This window comes from Taeniopygia guttata, chromosome 1, assembly GCF_048771995.1.
Source record: "Taeniopygia guttata chromosome 1, bTaeGut7.mat, whole genome shotgun sequence".
In the NCBI taxonomy this organism is placed as follows: domain Eukaryota; kingdom Metazoa; phylum Chordata; class Aves; order Passeriformes; family Estrildidae; genus Taeniopygia; species Taeniopygia guttata.
This window is the reverse complement of record NC_133024.1, coordinates 25508782-25525248: the sequence shown is the minus strand read 5'-3', so window position 1 is coordinate 25525248 and position 16467 is coordinate 25508782. Positions and strand designations below refer to the sequence as shown.

The 16467-nt window shown below is 38.6% G+C and overlaps 1 protein-coding gene across 2 annotated transcripts in view; it reads left to right on the top strand.

Annotated features, from left to right (window-relative positions):
* The window catches only part of GSK3B (glycogen synthase kinase 3 beta), a 149877-nt gene that overhangs the window by 47844 nt on the left and 85566 nt on the right, over window positions 1–16467 (top strand). For both annotated transcript variants that reach the window (XM_012569980.5, XM_002187975.7), the window contains exon 2: window positions 8100–8293. In XM_012569980.5, coding sequence (XP_012425434.1) covers window positions 8100–8293 — 194 coding nt within the window. The remainder of the gene's footprint in view (window positions 1–8099; window positions 8294–16467) is intronic.

Sequence of the window (16467 nt, the reverse complement as noted above, 5' to 3'; positions counted from 1 at the left end):
CTTTCCCTTGGTGATTTTTGACTTGGCAGTTATTGCTGAAATTTGTCCTGATTATTTGTCTTGAGATTGAGCTGAAGTGAATTGACACATAATTAACTGTACCTGTCACTTGATCATTAGTAATAAAACCAAAGAATAATGTGACACTCTTCACATTTTCATTATTTATCACTTTATTGTGTTTTTGTTTAAATTGAACACAGATTTTGGATTTTGACTGTTGTGAAAAGCGGCTTATATAATATTGAGTTATGACACCATTACATTAGTGGTGAGTTGACAGAAATTATTTCTGTGGGTATTTAGCTTTGGTGACCATGACCTTCTTAAGACCCTAAGAGACATCCATCCTGTGGATGCTTTCTTATTTCAAGCCTAGCAGTTGCAGTTCAGTATTTTTGGTTTAAAAAAAAAAAAATTCCAGTCTAAAATAAAAATCTGGATTGCAAAAATAACCCTATCTTTCAGAGTTTTTAATAAGGAAATTATTTTTTTCTAAATTTTGTCCACCTGCAGTTCTGTCCTAAACTCTTTCAATTTTTGTTTCTAGTCATTATTTGCAATATGTTCTCCACCTGCAGATCAGAGCTCTCTCTGAAGTGCCTGCTCCTTCTTCCTTTTAGAGATCCAGCTTTCTCTTTGTCTTAAATTGTTTGCACTCTTAAGTCTCACTCAAAGTAATGTATTTTTGCTGACCTTATGATATCTGCGTCTTCTTTCTGAATCTCTAGTGTTTTGAATCATCACTGCTGAATTTCAGCTATCAGGATTGAGCATGCTACTCTAGTAGCTGTTCAATGAGTGTGAAATAGCAAAGATTTTTTTTTTTTTTTTCTGTCTGTCTGATATACCTCTGCTTATACATCTGAGGATTACTTTGGGTCTCAGTAACTCTGTGTGCTTCTGTCTGTGCTGGTCCTGCAAGTCAGAGTTGATGACTCCAATCTTTGGATGATTTTATTTGACTTGGCTGCATGGCCTCTGATCTTGGGTTCTGGCTCCCTCTGCCTAATTTGCTCCTTGGTTACTAAGGAAGGTCGGCTGCTTTTTCACTGATCTCTACACTGTGGATAACTCTAAATCTTGTGTCTTAGTACTTCATGGCTTTCCTTTCAGATTGTTGATAAAAGCAGTAAGTGTGAGGGCAAAAATTGATGTTGGTGGCATGTCCAGCATCAACATTTTATGTTGCACTTATGGGCTAGTGTATTATAATTTGATTAATAATCATTTTTCTTTCTGTATATATGTTTCTTCATTTACTTGGGATGTGATGGCAAGTTAGAAACCCTACAGAAGTTACAGTGCTTGTGCGTCAATGTTTTTATCTTATTTTTTATTCTAAATGAACCTGTAGTTTCTAACAATATGGAATCCAACAACTGGGTCTCTATGAAGTACCTTACTGCTTCTTTATTCATTATTAAAGTAACTAGTATGGTACTTATGTCAAAACTGTCAAAATAACAGGATTGTATGAATCATCCCATCCATCTTAGAAGTTCACTGAGTGTTCTGATTCCTTTCAAAAATCACTTCTCAGACTTCTTAGCTCTTCCAAAATCCTTGGGTACAAATAATGAGATTCTTTTGATCTTAAGTAATGTCTCATGGCCACTCTTTTATTGCAGTATTCAGTTACAGTCAGGAAGTCAAGTGACATTTTCTGTGCTAAAACAAGTGTATGTGTGTGTGTATATATATATTCAGTGAATGCATCTGCCTTATCTGGGTGATGATTGGCACACTTACAGCTTTCATTCAATGTTTGACCTGAACTATTTTTGGAATTCCAAGGACTCCTTTTGTTTGGAGTAAATTGAAAAACCAAACGACATTGTGTTTTGTAAGACTCCTTTCTTTGAGTCCCTGAGTTTTTCTGATTTGGTCCATGAATGTTCATTTCAAGAAAGCTGGAGAGGGACTTTTTACGAGGGCATATAGTGACAGGGCAAGGGGGTATGGAATCAAACTGAAAACTTGAGATTATACATAGAAATTCTTTACTGTGAGTGTGGTGAGACACTGGAACAGGTTGCCCAGAGAAGCTGTGGATTCCCTGTCCCTGAAAATATTCAAGGCCAGCCTGGATGGGACTTAGAGTAGCCTGGTCAAGTGGAGGTTCCCTGCTGATTCTTGCAGGGTTGGAACTGGATGAACTTAAGGTCTCTTCAACCCCGAACCATTCTATGATTCTGTATGCTTCTAGGCTTTGTATCTTGTCTCCCACTAGGTAACATTCATGCAGTTCACTGATGAAGAAAGGAAGTTGTCTAGTGAAACAGTTCATAATTACCATTTTAATACTTACTCTTCTGTACTGACTCATAATAATTAGCTCTTTATGCAACTAACTTTTTTAAAATGTAGTAGGAAAAATTAATTAGAAAAAGAAAATTAGTAGTGATTTCTGCTGCTGACAGTGTTTCCTCAAGCATACATTGGCCATGTTAAGGACTTTCAGAGCAGCTGCTGACCTCCTTCCTTCACATGCCATGAACAATTATCTAAGAAGTCAGGTGTTTTATTCCATAGCTTTAATTGATGATGAGCACCAGATTCTAGCAGATAACTCAAGAAACGTTTTCTCTCAAAACATTTGCTTCACAAAGTAGTCAGGTCTTTTGACCATCCAGTTACCAGCGACTGAGAAGAGCCACTGCAGTTGGGATAAACTTCCATCCTCCTCTGGTTGCTCATTTCTTTCTAGGTAGTTGTGTCAGCTACTGGTTGTAACTTAATCCCATTGGCAGGGGCTGGATCCAGCCGTGTCAGTTTTCTGTGGAAGTGACTCTTTTGACTGTAGTGAGCTTTGAGCAAATTAAGATGAAGCAGTGCAGCGAAGCCTTATGAACGGGAGAAGTAGTCAAGTGAGTTAATACTGAGCCATATCTTAGTAGGGAGGTGAAACTGAGATTTGAAACAAATCAGTGAACATTTCTAAGTGAACAGTTATGTGACCTCAGACATTGCACAGTTTGTTGTAGATCTGTAGAGTTTTCTTTTAGGACTTAAAAACAGCCTAAGTAATATCTGATGGAAAACCTGTGAACATGCTGATGAGGAAGAATATAGCAGCCGGAGGAGGGAAGTGAGAGGAAATAGGTAAAGTCAAAAGAGAGGAAAAGGTGGAGTTTGTAGACAGTGCAAAGGATCAAGGTTGCATTTGAAGTAGAAGTAAAGCTACTGTAATCATTGTACTAATACATTGTTTCTTCACTTCAACTGTAAAACACATTGAAAAGGAGGAAGAAGGCACACATACATAGTTGAGAGGAAAGAAAGCACTCTTAGATCTCTGCATTAAAGTGTAGTTTTACTGCTCAGTCAGACACTAAACAGCTAAAGGGATGTAGGGCAGACATAAATTTGGACTTTGTCCAGGCCCGTTCAGTAGAAGGTGTGTGTGGGTGATCAATAGCAAAGGATGCCTTTCATGGTCCCTGAGGACTGAAGTGGATTTTATTGAATGACACCTCATTTGGCACAGGCCAAAAGTATACATCCAGTACACTTACAGGTGGTCACCTTTAAGCTTAGTAGTAGGAATCTGCAGCTGGTGGGGTATATATGAGACAAAATGCTTGCCCAGTAGCAGGATCCCTGCTCTCACCTGGGTAAAAAAAAAAACATCTGCCATCGTGTATTTTTTTTTTTTTGAGATGCAAAAATAGAGTTGTAGCTTGCACTGGTGGTCTGTGGTCTTCTAAGTGGAGTATGCTCATTTCTTCCCACAAACTGATGAGTATTCTATGCTTTAAACAGTGCTTTCACTGATTTTGCCTAATGCTTGTGATTTGTCCCATGTGGTCATCATGTGCTAAAGGTAGAAAGTGAACTAGATCAATCAGAATACTTGGAAATTGAAATGTCTGGATTTTTTTTTTTTTTCAATTTCACATCAGAATTGTGGAAAGAGGTCTTCATCAAAAAACCTCAAACCCAAATATCACATCATGGATGTTAAACATCAGTGCTTATGTGAGGAAATGCTTTAAGGGTTCCCATGAAACATACCAAGTGCAAGTGTATTACAATGTGATAGCTATTTATTTTTCCTTTTGCTTCTACCCTAGATGTTATAAAGGTGGTTGGCATAGATAATAATTATACGGTCACATGAATTTGCTTTTTGGTTACATAAATCAAGGTCATATTGCTGTCGATCCTAGAAAGCAGCAGCTTCTGGACATGTGCTAGTGATGCTTTTCATGTGAGCTGTGCTATAAGAGCTGTTTAGTATTTTGCTGTTTAGTCCTTTCTTCCTTCTTTAGTTTTGCTATTTAATGTCCTAGTTCTGTTGTAGACCTTACAGTCAAAGGTGTCGAGGGTATTCAGTGTTTGGCCGTGCCTGCCTATCCACTAGGGTCACTGAGTCTAACAGTCCTAAACAAAATAAGAGGTGAAGGGAATGAGATGGGATCTGTCTAGGCTCCTCTTTAAGTCTTGCTGTGGTGTAATACTTCTTGGTGTTTGCTGTTAGGAGCTGTTTGGAGGTACTGAAGATTGCTGGGCAGGGCTGTTTCCTCTCTGCTATTTTCCATCATGCTGAGGCTAAACCCAGCATTTCTGAAAGCTGTTTAGTGAACTCCTTTATGTGCTGTTTGGCTGGCAAGTCAGCGCTTGCTGTCCAGACAATTAAAACTGGGATAACCATTCTGAACTGTGTATGATGTTGTGAGCAGTTCCTACATCTATGTAGTGCAAGGAGTGGCAAAACAGGCTTGGAGCCTCTGGATGCTGCTGCTGAGATACAAACAAGTTATTTGTATACTCCGAGCAGCAGTGAGGTGTTGCATTCGTGGAGATCAAAGCTGTCAAGGGTGCAAGGTGAATTTTACCCCTATAGTCCCTCAGGTTCAACAATGCTGAAATAGAATATAACTGAAACTCTAACAGGCTTTACTTTTAAAAGATTGGAGTTCTTATAGTGTGTTTTGTGGATGGTTTGCAAAAACTGTTGTTTCCTGAAAGCAGGAAGCCGGGAGAAAGAGAAAGCTTTGTGAGGCGTAATGCTCTGGAAATTCTGGTAAAGAAACAAAGTAATTCTTGGTGTAGTGTTTAAAGTTTTAGTCAGTGCATACATTTCGAAGCACTGATGATTTCAGCAAGTTTAGGTAGGAGCTGTTTTCCTGTGGACTTAAAGGAAAGTCTAAAGCTGACTGGTTTTTCATTTGAGCTCTGGAAAAAGTTGGCTGGGTGGCTGCAGCTTGTGTGCTGCACATTCGGATGAAACACTTGATGTGGCCTGAAATTCATGGTTTGCTTTTGTGGACAAGGAGGCCCCTGGGAGAGCTGCAGCTCTGGACTCCTTAGAGCAGATCTCTTGTTATCAAGTACTTCAAATCTCAACCAGTGTTGCCAGGGACAATTATTTTGATCTCTAAGAGTTCATTAGTCTTGATTTTTGGAAAAATAGAGAGCAAAACTCATTAACAACAATCTCAATACTCTGGTCTAGTGAACCATGCCAAAAAGAAAAAAAGAGATGCCCCTCAAAATTGAGCAGATAGGGGGTTAACTTTTATTTGATGAGGATTGCTGTAGTAAAGCAGATGTAACTTATTTGTACACTTGGTGAGTCAGAATGCTAATCATAGAATAGTTGGGCAAAAGAAATGCTTTGCTGCTATGAGTTACACTTCTAGCTTGTTTACAAAAAAACAAAACAAAACAAAGGCATTTCTTTTTATTTGTGGCTTCCTTCCTTTTATTTCTTACAGTTATCAAAAAGGAGAATGAATTTTCCATGCAGCTAGTATGCTTCTGTCTCTCTCTGTAAGAAGACTTTCATCTGTCTAGTGTTCCTTTCTACACCTTGCCCCATTTTCTCTCCAAATCTATAAATCTGCATCTTAACTTTTTGTGACTATTATGGGGAAAGGCTATACCAACTTTGTATTCCTTGGCAAGTAATTGCACCTTTAGCACTAATGTACTTTATATTTGATTTGATAATTTGTTTCATGGACTAGTTGTAATCATAAAAGGAAACAATTTGTAAGAACCTAAAAGGCAACATAGGAGATGAATAATATTTAATCTGGATTTTTCAGGAGAAAATTGTGTCAAGCCACCTGCTTTTCTTCTAAATCTTATAGGTGCAGAAGTAGTAGTAGATGTGGATATCTTGACTCTGAAGCTTTCAAGCTCATTTTCTCATGAGAAATCCAGGAGAAACAATGGACTACGGGAAATCCCATGAATGACATACAAAATGATCTGATTATTTTCTTTGAACATAACAGGAGGTCCAAGAAAAAAAAAAAGGATGAGATATTTTGTGGGTTTTTGCAGGGATTTTAGACAGTCTCATAGGAATCACCAATTATCACCAATTTCTTAGGTAAATTTCATGTAGCATTGGGAAATGTATCTCCAGATAGTGACAGTGCTTGAAGGATGTAACAAGCTGGCAAGAGAGTTCAGTAACCTTGGATGCAGTTCAGTCAGGACAAAATGCAGAATATTAGGCTTTGATAAGAGCAATCAGGTGTGTAAGTGGAGAGTGGATGAGGATTGGACAGGCAGCAGCTCCACAGAGGAGAGTTCAGTACACAAGCTGATCATGAGGTTGCAGCATTGCACAAGCTGCAGGCATTGTGCTGAGCTGTGCAAACAAGTGTGTTGTAAGTCGGACACAAGAAGTCATCAGCATGCTGGATAGAGCTGAGATAAGCTTCCTTTGCAGAGCCTGGTTTTAGGTGCTGTACCTGAGTAGTTTTTAGCAGTGAGGGGAGAGGTTCCCCAGAGAGAAATAACTTCTCCATCATAATAACTTTCTTTGCAACGGCCCTCATATTTGAAGCAGGCAGTGGGGGGAAAGAGAGTGAGCTGTGCCATTTTTTTTTTCATGCCCTTTTGGAACAGAACAAGGAGCATTTTGCCTAAACTGTACTAAAGCTATTGATGAAGCTATCTGTTGGAAAAATTTTTCTAAATGCATGAGAATAGAAGAGAATTCCTGGAGAAAGTTGTGGAGAGGAGGTTTGTTAATAAGCAGATGTGATGAGCATTTCTTGAGAACAGTTTCTGTAGAATTGTGGTGACTGCTATGGAATAGCAGGTTCTGGCTTTTCTTGCAGCCCTATTTGATTCTGTAATCCAAGCCTGAAGGACTCTTTATTGCAACTGAATAGCAAGAAGTGCCCAGTGTGCTTGTAAAATGCCTAAAGCTTTGTTCCTGTTATGAGCAAAATCAGACTTGGAACAGGACAAAGTGCTGTTGGTAGTAACAGTGGGGCTAAGAGTAGGTGATAGTGGCTTGAGGTTTTGATGGGAAAGTGGCTGGGAGCCTCACAGCTGCTGCATCTGTGCCAAAGCACGTTCACCTGTGCAGCTTCCACTGTGGACTTGCATCCTGAGCACTGTCCCTGGCTGTGTTCTGGTTCATGTTGAAGTACCAGCTAAGTGCCTGCCATTGGCATCCTTCTCCCCCTTCTTCCCCTGCCCCAGCAGGTGCCTCCCTTCTTTGCAAGGAAGTCCAGACATGCAAGAAGGGAGGAACAGGACTGTGCCATCTGAGGCAGCCTAGGTTTCACTTTAGGTGCACACAGCCAGGTTTGACAAAGGTTATTCTTCCTAGTGCCGCAAGCTGAAGCTTTACCTGTGGGTGGACTTGTAACAAACTTAAAGTGCTCCTGGTTTTTGTTGGCAGATAAATACCTGTAAAGATCAGAGTGCTGATCTGAGCTCATACTGGCAATTTGGTGTGTTCAGTTATAGGAAAAATGCGGGAAAATGCTTCATTTTGGTAATGCAAACAACACTGTGTTTAATATCACTTACTTGATAATCAGACATAGGGATAAGTACTTGGCTTCTTTGTGCATTACATTTTATTGCTCAATTATTTGCTTCTGGAGAGGAAGTTTTTGTTAGCAATAATCTAAATGAAAAACTGTCACCACTTAATATATGCTGGTAAAAAACATGCTCAGTGCTTTCTTTGCATTTTGTCAGAGGTCTTCTATTTTTCTCTATAATATTGAAGTAAATATGCTGATCTTAATATTTGTCTTACCCTCCTCTGTTTTAGTCTTCTTGGTCTTCTTGTTTACACATGTATTTTGATAATTTGTGTATCTCTTGCTTTGCAGGAGACAAAGATGGCAGCAAGGTGACTACAGTAGTGGCAACTCCTGGACAAGGTCCAGACCGACCACAAGAAGTCAGCTACACAGACACCAAGGTGATTGGGAATGGATCTTTTGGTGTTGTGTATCAAGCCAAACTCTGTGATTCAGGAGAGCTTGTGGCCATTAAGAAAGTCCTGCAGGATAAAAGATTTAAGGTGAGCCTATGCATAAGTTCATAGTATTTTCATGAATGTTATTTCCTTTTCTATGTCTTTGATGGCAGTGTTTTTTATTTTCTTAATTTATTTTCATTGGAGCACATAAATACACATAAAAATTTTCAAGACTAAAGATTAAACAGATGGATTATGATAAAATAGCAGTTTAACTTGAAAATCAGTGAGTCACTATGATTATTTGTGTATTAGTACAAATCAGAAGCTAAAAATCCTGATTTGATGTGCTGCTTCCAGGTTGCCAGCCAGATTCCTCAGACAGTGAGCTGTGGAAACAAGGGATAAGCTTGTCTTAAGGTTACTTTTTCTAATATAAACATTCTTCAATAATTAGCAATTCAACTGCTGGAAGAGACAAAAGCCTTTGGGCTTTGTTTTTAGTTGCTGCATGTATAAAGTTGAAGGTTATATTTGAGTAAATGAGAAATTGTAAAGGCCAAGCAAGAAGATAACAAATACTGAGCCCAAGGTAGTTTGGGCTGAAGATCACTTATTTTTCTTATTACCTGATTTATAAACATGTTCTAACCTGGTGCTTTTAATAGACTAATGATCCTTTATTCTAAACTAGTAGCCTTCCTAAGCGAAATCTTTTTATCTAGTGATTTTTGAACCAAATAAAAGTTAAGAACCATAAGCCACCTCCACACTTCTGTTAGTCCTCAGCTTGATACTTAATGTGCTTCACCTCTTTCCCTTATAATCAGATGGCCTGCAGATCAACGTGTGCAAGCAGTACATGATAGCAGAGGCACTGGTTTTAACATTTCTTGTTTTCACAGCAAGACCTCATGCACAGCTAATTTCACTGGTAATATTTGTAATTTGTGTCCTTTCTTGGTAGCCAAAACATTGTTTTCAAAGTGTTTCAAAGGAAAATGGGAAGGATACATTTAAATTAATGTAATGCAGAATTGTTTACTTCTCATTAAGGAAGGCATATAAAGTTCATACATAGTTCTTACATCTGAGTTATTTTTGGACTGTATTATGGGTTAAAGGTAATTAGTACTTGGGAAGCATGCAATATGATGTAAGAGTGCCTTATTTTAGGAGAATAAAGAAGAGGTAAAACAGAAAAGGAAAAACAAATTCTAAACCTTGTACTTAAAGGAGCTTTTTGGTCTTTTCCCATTGCATAGGTATAAAGGGGAGAGTCAGGATATTTCCTCTACCCTGTCATGATTGGTAGATGTCAGCTAGTGCTTTTGACAATGATCTTTGATTTCTTTAGTCTCGTAACTGGGGTTTTGCAGTGTGCCAAAATGAAAACTTGGCCAAGCATTTTAGTTCCTGACCATAAGATATTAATGGTTTGTGACATCTTTTTTTTTTTTTTTTAATTAATCTCTCTTGGGTATCTAGAGTAAAATGTTGGTATTTGATTGCTTTTTGCGTTAGTAGTTGGTTTAGAGACATTTTGTTATCTGACTATATATCTTTTTGTTTTTAAGTGTTTCTTTAAGTGATAGAAAAAAGTATGTCTCTTGAATATTAGCCCTTTGTTAAAGCAAAACAGCTAAACTGAAAAGCTAAGTAAGGTGTTTCCAGTTTGGACTCCGAATTAATTGTCTACATTTGATAATACAAGCTGAAAACATCCAATACCTGGAGGCTTTAATATCCGTAAACTAGGTGTAATTAACACTTAAGTCCATGTGTAGATTTGCAGATTGCATTAATTTTAAAATACTTTTTTAAACTTCATAATTTGTATGGGTTACATCTGTAGCAATACCCAAGTTATGCATTTTTTCATATTCTGATCCCAAACTTTTATCCCAGCTACACAGCATCATCCACCTTTGGTCTAAGCTCTCTAGTTTTCCCCTTCATTTGTCAGTTCAGTCCTCTCATTTTTTCACATTCTAATCTAGAAGTGTGTGTTATGTTGGCAGGAGGTGTAAATTCTTGCAGGCTGGATGACAGCCTCTGCCTTGGACAGATTTGGAAGCTAGACAGATGTATAATTGTATTAAGAATAGCATACCATTTCTTCAGGGTATGCTACTCTTTGGGAATGCCTGATCTAGGTAGTATATGCTGGACCACATAATTTACCAGTTAAAGAGGGAGCTTGGAAAATCTGTCAGCTGAGTGGTTTGAGTGCAGTGTAGGCCAGGCCAGCTCTTGTGTTCAGAGAGCTGAGCTGTGGGTGCAGCACAGCTGGGCTGTTGCCATCCCTGCTTGGCTGCCTGAGTCCAGATCCAAGGCCTGCTCAGTGGAGTTCCTTAAGAAATCTGCCACTCTCCTCTCATTAATGCATACTCTCACTTCAGCAATGAGTGAGAGGAAAAAGACAACATTACTGCAGACAGCCCAAGGTAGTGGTGGCTTGTTTGCTTCATTATCACTTTGATAATGAATCAAACCAAGGGAGGGGAGAGAGGAGGGGGCACTTTAGACCAGTCTGCACTGATCCCAGTGGTGGACAAGCAACAAGAGGAAAGTGATGTATGGAAGTTGCTTCCTGAAAGTTGAATTATGAACAAAATTTTCAGCTGTATGCTTCTGGCTGGTGCCTGCTTATCCCTGTGCTTGTCTATTGTGATATATTTATCTTGGTACTTGCAGTATAATTCCTCGGTCATGATTTCTTCAAAAACGCTTTGGGAAGAGCCAGCACATAGTCTTGAAACTGAAAGGGCATGATTCAGAAACTTCAGAAAGCCTCAAGAGAGTGTAAACTCTATGCTCTTGCTTAATTTTGTGCATATGGAGGGCCATCATTGTGTAAGTCTGGAATATGCGCCTCAGTTGCCAATTTTAGATCTCTGTCAAGAAGCTGAGCTGCTTTTGTCTAGGTGTGAAGCTAGCTTGAAAGCTGGAATTACCAGAGGGGAGTTGCCTATTTTTTTTTTCCTTTTCCATTACTATGACAAATCAGCCTCCCAGCATTGGTCCAGACTAGAAAGAAGTTGAGTGTTAAATCAGTGCTGAAGAGTTGATTCTTACCGTTTCTGTGATGGTAAAGATAGTTTGCAATGCTCCTTCTTCTTTTTACTTCCTCGTTGCAGTTCAGTGGTTCTTCAGTTTGACATTGCAGTTCCTGCATGACTGTGTTTTAAACAGGGTCTCTGAATTGTTCTAGATTTTAGAATGCGTGTGTCTAGAGTTCAGTGTAATGTGCAGCAATATTATTGGTAGGAATAAGTAGTGAGTCCCTGAAGGGAATGAATAAAAAACCACCTAGAGACTTATGTTTCATTTCAGTTTGTAGTTTTGCCTTCAGTCAGCTAGTTCTCCATACTAAGTGTGAGGAATTAAGTAATGTAATTTTGGACAATTACCTGATATTTGAATGAGTAGCTCACCAACTATGTGCTGTTTGTCATTAGTCTGTGAAACAATTTAATTTGTTTAATTTAATTAACCAACTCTTATGGAAGGGTATATTTTTGGGGTGGTGGGTTTTGGATTTTTTTTGCAGTTAAAAGTTTAACGAGCATGAGAGGGATGTTTCTCTTTGAAAAATGGCATAAGGCAGCTGTTCACAAACTTTGGGGCCAAAGTGCTTTCAAATGTCAAAATTTCCAAAAGACAATGACCTGGCTTTCAGAGATCTATATTGTATTTCTGCTTCTATTCCACGAATGTGTAATAATAGGTTCTTATGCAAAGCATCAATAGGTGCAGTTAAAAGGTTCATAGTATTTTCAATTATTTTCATTCATGTGTCTGTGCAGACCCTCAAGTGACACAGCCTGATTATGATGCTTGAAAAGAAAATACTAGTAGCATAAAAATTCTTGCACTGCGTTTGTTAGCATTTACATTGGAATAGTCTTCAGATTAAGAGTCTGTCATGTTGCTGTCTCATTGTGCAAAAACCAATAATAAGCAGAGAAACATGTTAGCATAAACAGTTATTTTTTGTTATTTCTGCCATTCCATTAAGTTTTTTAAGAAATCCTAATGAAATGAATGTGTGAATTGCTAGAAATATTTTACAGCTGACTGAGAATAAGTAGTTAAATTTCTTGTATCTGAATTGCGTACTTGATGTTTCTGCTTTTAGCACTGGGCTGTTGAAATCTAGATGATGAAGAGAGTTTGTACTCCTCCTGCACCTTTTCAAACAGTCTAGATTGGGCATCACATTTCTTGTTAATGGCTCACAGAGACATAAAGTGTGCAGCAAGAGAAAGCCAAATTCTGTAATGGGAACCATTCATGCCATCCAGTCTGTCACATCATTCAGGGACTGCCTTGGTTTAGCCATCCAACCGTGTGTGCCCTTGGCTTAGTTGCCTGAATTATTTAAATAGGCAGATCTTCTGGAGTGTGAGAGGATGTCAAACTAGGGCCCTGATGGTCCATAAATGTGAAGCACTGCATTGCTAAAGCTGAGGCCCCTGAATAGTAGGCAGTGCTCTTTCCTATTTGTAGTTACAGAAGGAATAGGTGTTGTGACTATTTGCATGTTTATTGTTTCTTTGTTTTGGTTTGTTGGTTTGGGGGTGGTTTTTTTGTTGGTTTTTTTTTGGGTTTTTTTTGTGGGTGTTTTTTTTTTTTTTTTTTGTTTAATATGTAAAGTCTTAGTGTTAACTTGAGCATTAAAGCTCAATAAGGCAGCAGGATGGAAAAATAAGCTTGTGTTGGGGTTCTGGTTTTTTTCTTTCTCTGCTGGTGTGTGTACTTTTGTGAGCTGTTTGAAATGCTTCTGAAAGCAACAGCTTTCCTTCAGTTCCTGCCTCAGATATATCAAGCTGCTAAGTATAAAAAGATCCTTTTCAAAGTAGCCCATATCCGCTGTTTGTGTTACCTTATTTACAGCAACTTTGATCATAGCAGCTCCCATGAAAAATGTAAAACCACAAGGAAGACTTTCCATTGAAAAATGACTACGTGTTTAGGGTTTCAAGTTTTGCTAACTTTTCAAGAGACTTTTCTGTTTAAAGCATTCAGAAATCTAGAACTGACCCAGTTTTTTTCTTAATAGGTTTTGTGTCTCTGCTCATGGTTGAAGGTATAATTCTGTAAATATGCATGTGAGAAAGTGATTAATGATTTGCCTCTTTTGCTCTCAGAATCTCAGTGGTTAACAGACCACTGTGAGAGTATGACTTCAAATTGGGTTGAATTATTTCCACTTTTTCCAGCTGCCCCCCAGCTTGTTTCTTAGCTCTTGGTTATGGATGGCCAGTAAAGATACAACAGATAGTAGCATTATACTGGGAAAAAAGCTCAGTCTCAGGGGGCTTCAGTCTGTTAAGGCCACTTTTGGTGTATCTGAGCTATTTTGAGGACAGATGTACTCGAGTTACTCAGGTAACCTGACTGAAGAGTTAAAACAAGTTTTGCTTTGCAGTCTGTTTTGGGCTGTGGATAGTCATGTCTATATACTGACAAGCAGACAGGAGTTTGACACCCATCCTCTTGATATGTGTTGGGGAACCCAGGTGTAAGGCTTTAAGGGAAGTGGTATCACTGTCTCTTTTGTGCAGGTTTCTTTTCCCTTTGCTGGGTTCAGACAGGATGTGTGCATCATCTTGCTTTTTAATGTTTTAGCAGGTCCATCTTCCAGACTCCTACTTCTGTGTATCATAGCTTTGTCATGGGAATTTTAAAGGTACAGTTAAAGAAGCCTGGATATCTCATAGAAGCCTTGACTTCCTTTGCATCTGCCTGAGTTCTGGACCCTTTCTTTCAAGCACACAGGTGGATATTGAAGTCACAGAAAAGACCTCCAAGTTTGATTCCAGCCTGGTACTGATCACCACCTTGTCATCTAGACCATGGCACTAAATGCCACATCCAGTTGTTTCATGAACACCTCCAGGGATGGTGACTTTACCAGTTCCCTTGGTAGTCCATTCTAAACTTTAATAACCATTCTGTGAAGAAATTTCTCCTGATGTCCAGCCTAGTTCAGCTTGAGACTGTGTCCTCTCATCCTGTTTGCTTGTTGCCCGAGAGCAGAGACCAACCCTCACTTTACTACTAACTCCTTTCTGGTAGTTGCAGAGAGCAATAAGGTCATTCCGGATCTTCCTTTTCCTTCCTACTTCACTCCTTTCTAGAAGGGAATTGAAAGTTATCACAGAGGTTCAGAATGATTGCTGTCTTCATCTTAAGTCAGTGTTTAAAGTTTTGAATACAGTGTAGAGGTTGGATTTGCTCTGATGTATTTGTGATTATCTTTCACTGTGACCTCTCATTATCTGCACAGGTTTCCTCTGAACTAAGGACTGAACTTTCTTTTTTAATGTAATCTCTGTGTGAGCTAGATGCATTCTCTCATCTCATATCTCCATCTAAGGATCATTGAATATTCAAACAGTAATCTCTAAGGCCTTCTCTTAGAAGAATGCCTTTGTTTACTGCATCTCAGTTGAGTTGGAAGCACCCATGGGATAAAAAGTCACAAAGGAAAAACATGGTGATGAGAATTAGTAACATTTAAGCACCTTTCTTTTAAGTCTTTGAGGGCTTGCACATCATAGTTACTTTGAAGATCTGAGGAATAGTGAATCACTGGTCATAAGACTCTCATGGAGGTGTTACTCTCTAAAGGATGCCTTAATTTTATTGTTAAATAGCTAGAAAGAGCACCCAAAACAATAGATCTATCTTCTGACTAATGAGGTGTTTTGTGTTTGTATCACAAGTGGGGACGGAAGGCTGAAAATATTTTTCAGTGACTTCAGCAGATATTACAAATATTTGTTAAACCAGCAGTAGAAAGATAATTGAGCCTGATCAAAACTGCCCTTTTACTCCTAGCTGTCCTCATCTAGGGGAATACAGTCACTCTTTAAGACTGAAGCTATCAGATAAGATTTCCAGAATGGGAGATGCCTGGGCATGTGTTCAGGTTGTTGTTCCATCTTCTAAACAGCTGGAGAGCTGTTTGTTTTCAGAGAGTTTTTTTCTAATCTGTGCTTTAATTCTTGTATGGAGGCCAGATTTGTAGCTCTGACCCAACTTAATTTATCCAGATTATCAGAGACATTTACCAAGATAATAGGTTTTCTTACAGCAGTACTTGATCTGGCTGTCTCCTGGAAGCTTACTGGAGGAGCTGATTCTATCATTTACCTGTAATTGCAGTTGCAGTGCCTGTCTGCAGCAACCAAAAAGGCTGGGCAGAGATCTGAATTTTTGCTCACAACCACTTAATTCCATTTTCCAATTTTCTCAAGCTTTCCTAATGGATAAAAAAATCTGTTTACCCTTGATTTTCACAGTCTTTGAAGAAAGCAATGTACTGTTCATTGTATCAGCTGTAACCTCTCTGGGCATACTTCAGTGGCCTAGAAGATCTAAGAACTCTTAAGAGTCATATTTCTAACTTTGTATTATTTTAAAATCTGTATAATAAAATTATTTGTAATTATGGCTATTCCTGCAGATGTTTTCAAATGTGACAACTGAATTGGATGCATAATAGCTGTTAGTGCAAAATAGGTCTTCAGTTTTGCACATGAGATGACATGGAGTTTGTACTATGAGCATTGATTTCAGTTTTCTGCTTCTTAGCAGGGGAGTCTGGACTGATAATTAATGCCGAGGGAATGCAGCATCACCCAGCTGCAGTTGGCCTAGGATAGAGGAGGAAAAGCTCTTCATCTGCAGACATGGCTTTGTGCATGTTTAGACATGTGTATCCATGTGTTGCCATGTGGAAACCAACATGTTAGTAGGGAAATAGGCCCTAGGAATGTGTTCTTTGAAAAGGGAGGAGTCAAAAGAGCCCCTGAGGGCTTTTCTGCTCCTGCGCTGGGGATGTTTGCATGAGGCCTTTTTTAGATCTGTGCCACAGTTTAAGTGTGCATTTATTTTGGATTTTGAGTTTTTCTGTGGTATTCTCTAAACTAGGACCAAGATGGGACTTTCAACTGTTTTGTCAGTTTTCTCTCCTCTTGCTCACTTTTAGTGTATAACTTGAGACTAAAATTAAACTTGTCTGTCCTATGTGAATTTACTGACCAACAAGAAGAACTGGAAGATACATTACATTTATGAAAAGTCTTTTGTCCCACTAGTCCATATAACTCAAACAACTGATCCAATAATGATTTGGTTTATTTCCTGTTGTCTCTCAGGTCTTCTAAAGGAAGTGAATTCATATGTCTGGTTTTCATAAAATACATATATTTATATATAGTCTATGAAATATATATTCTGTATATATACATTCCTAAATTAGC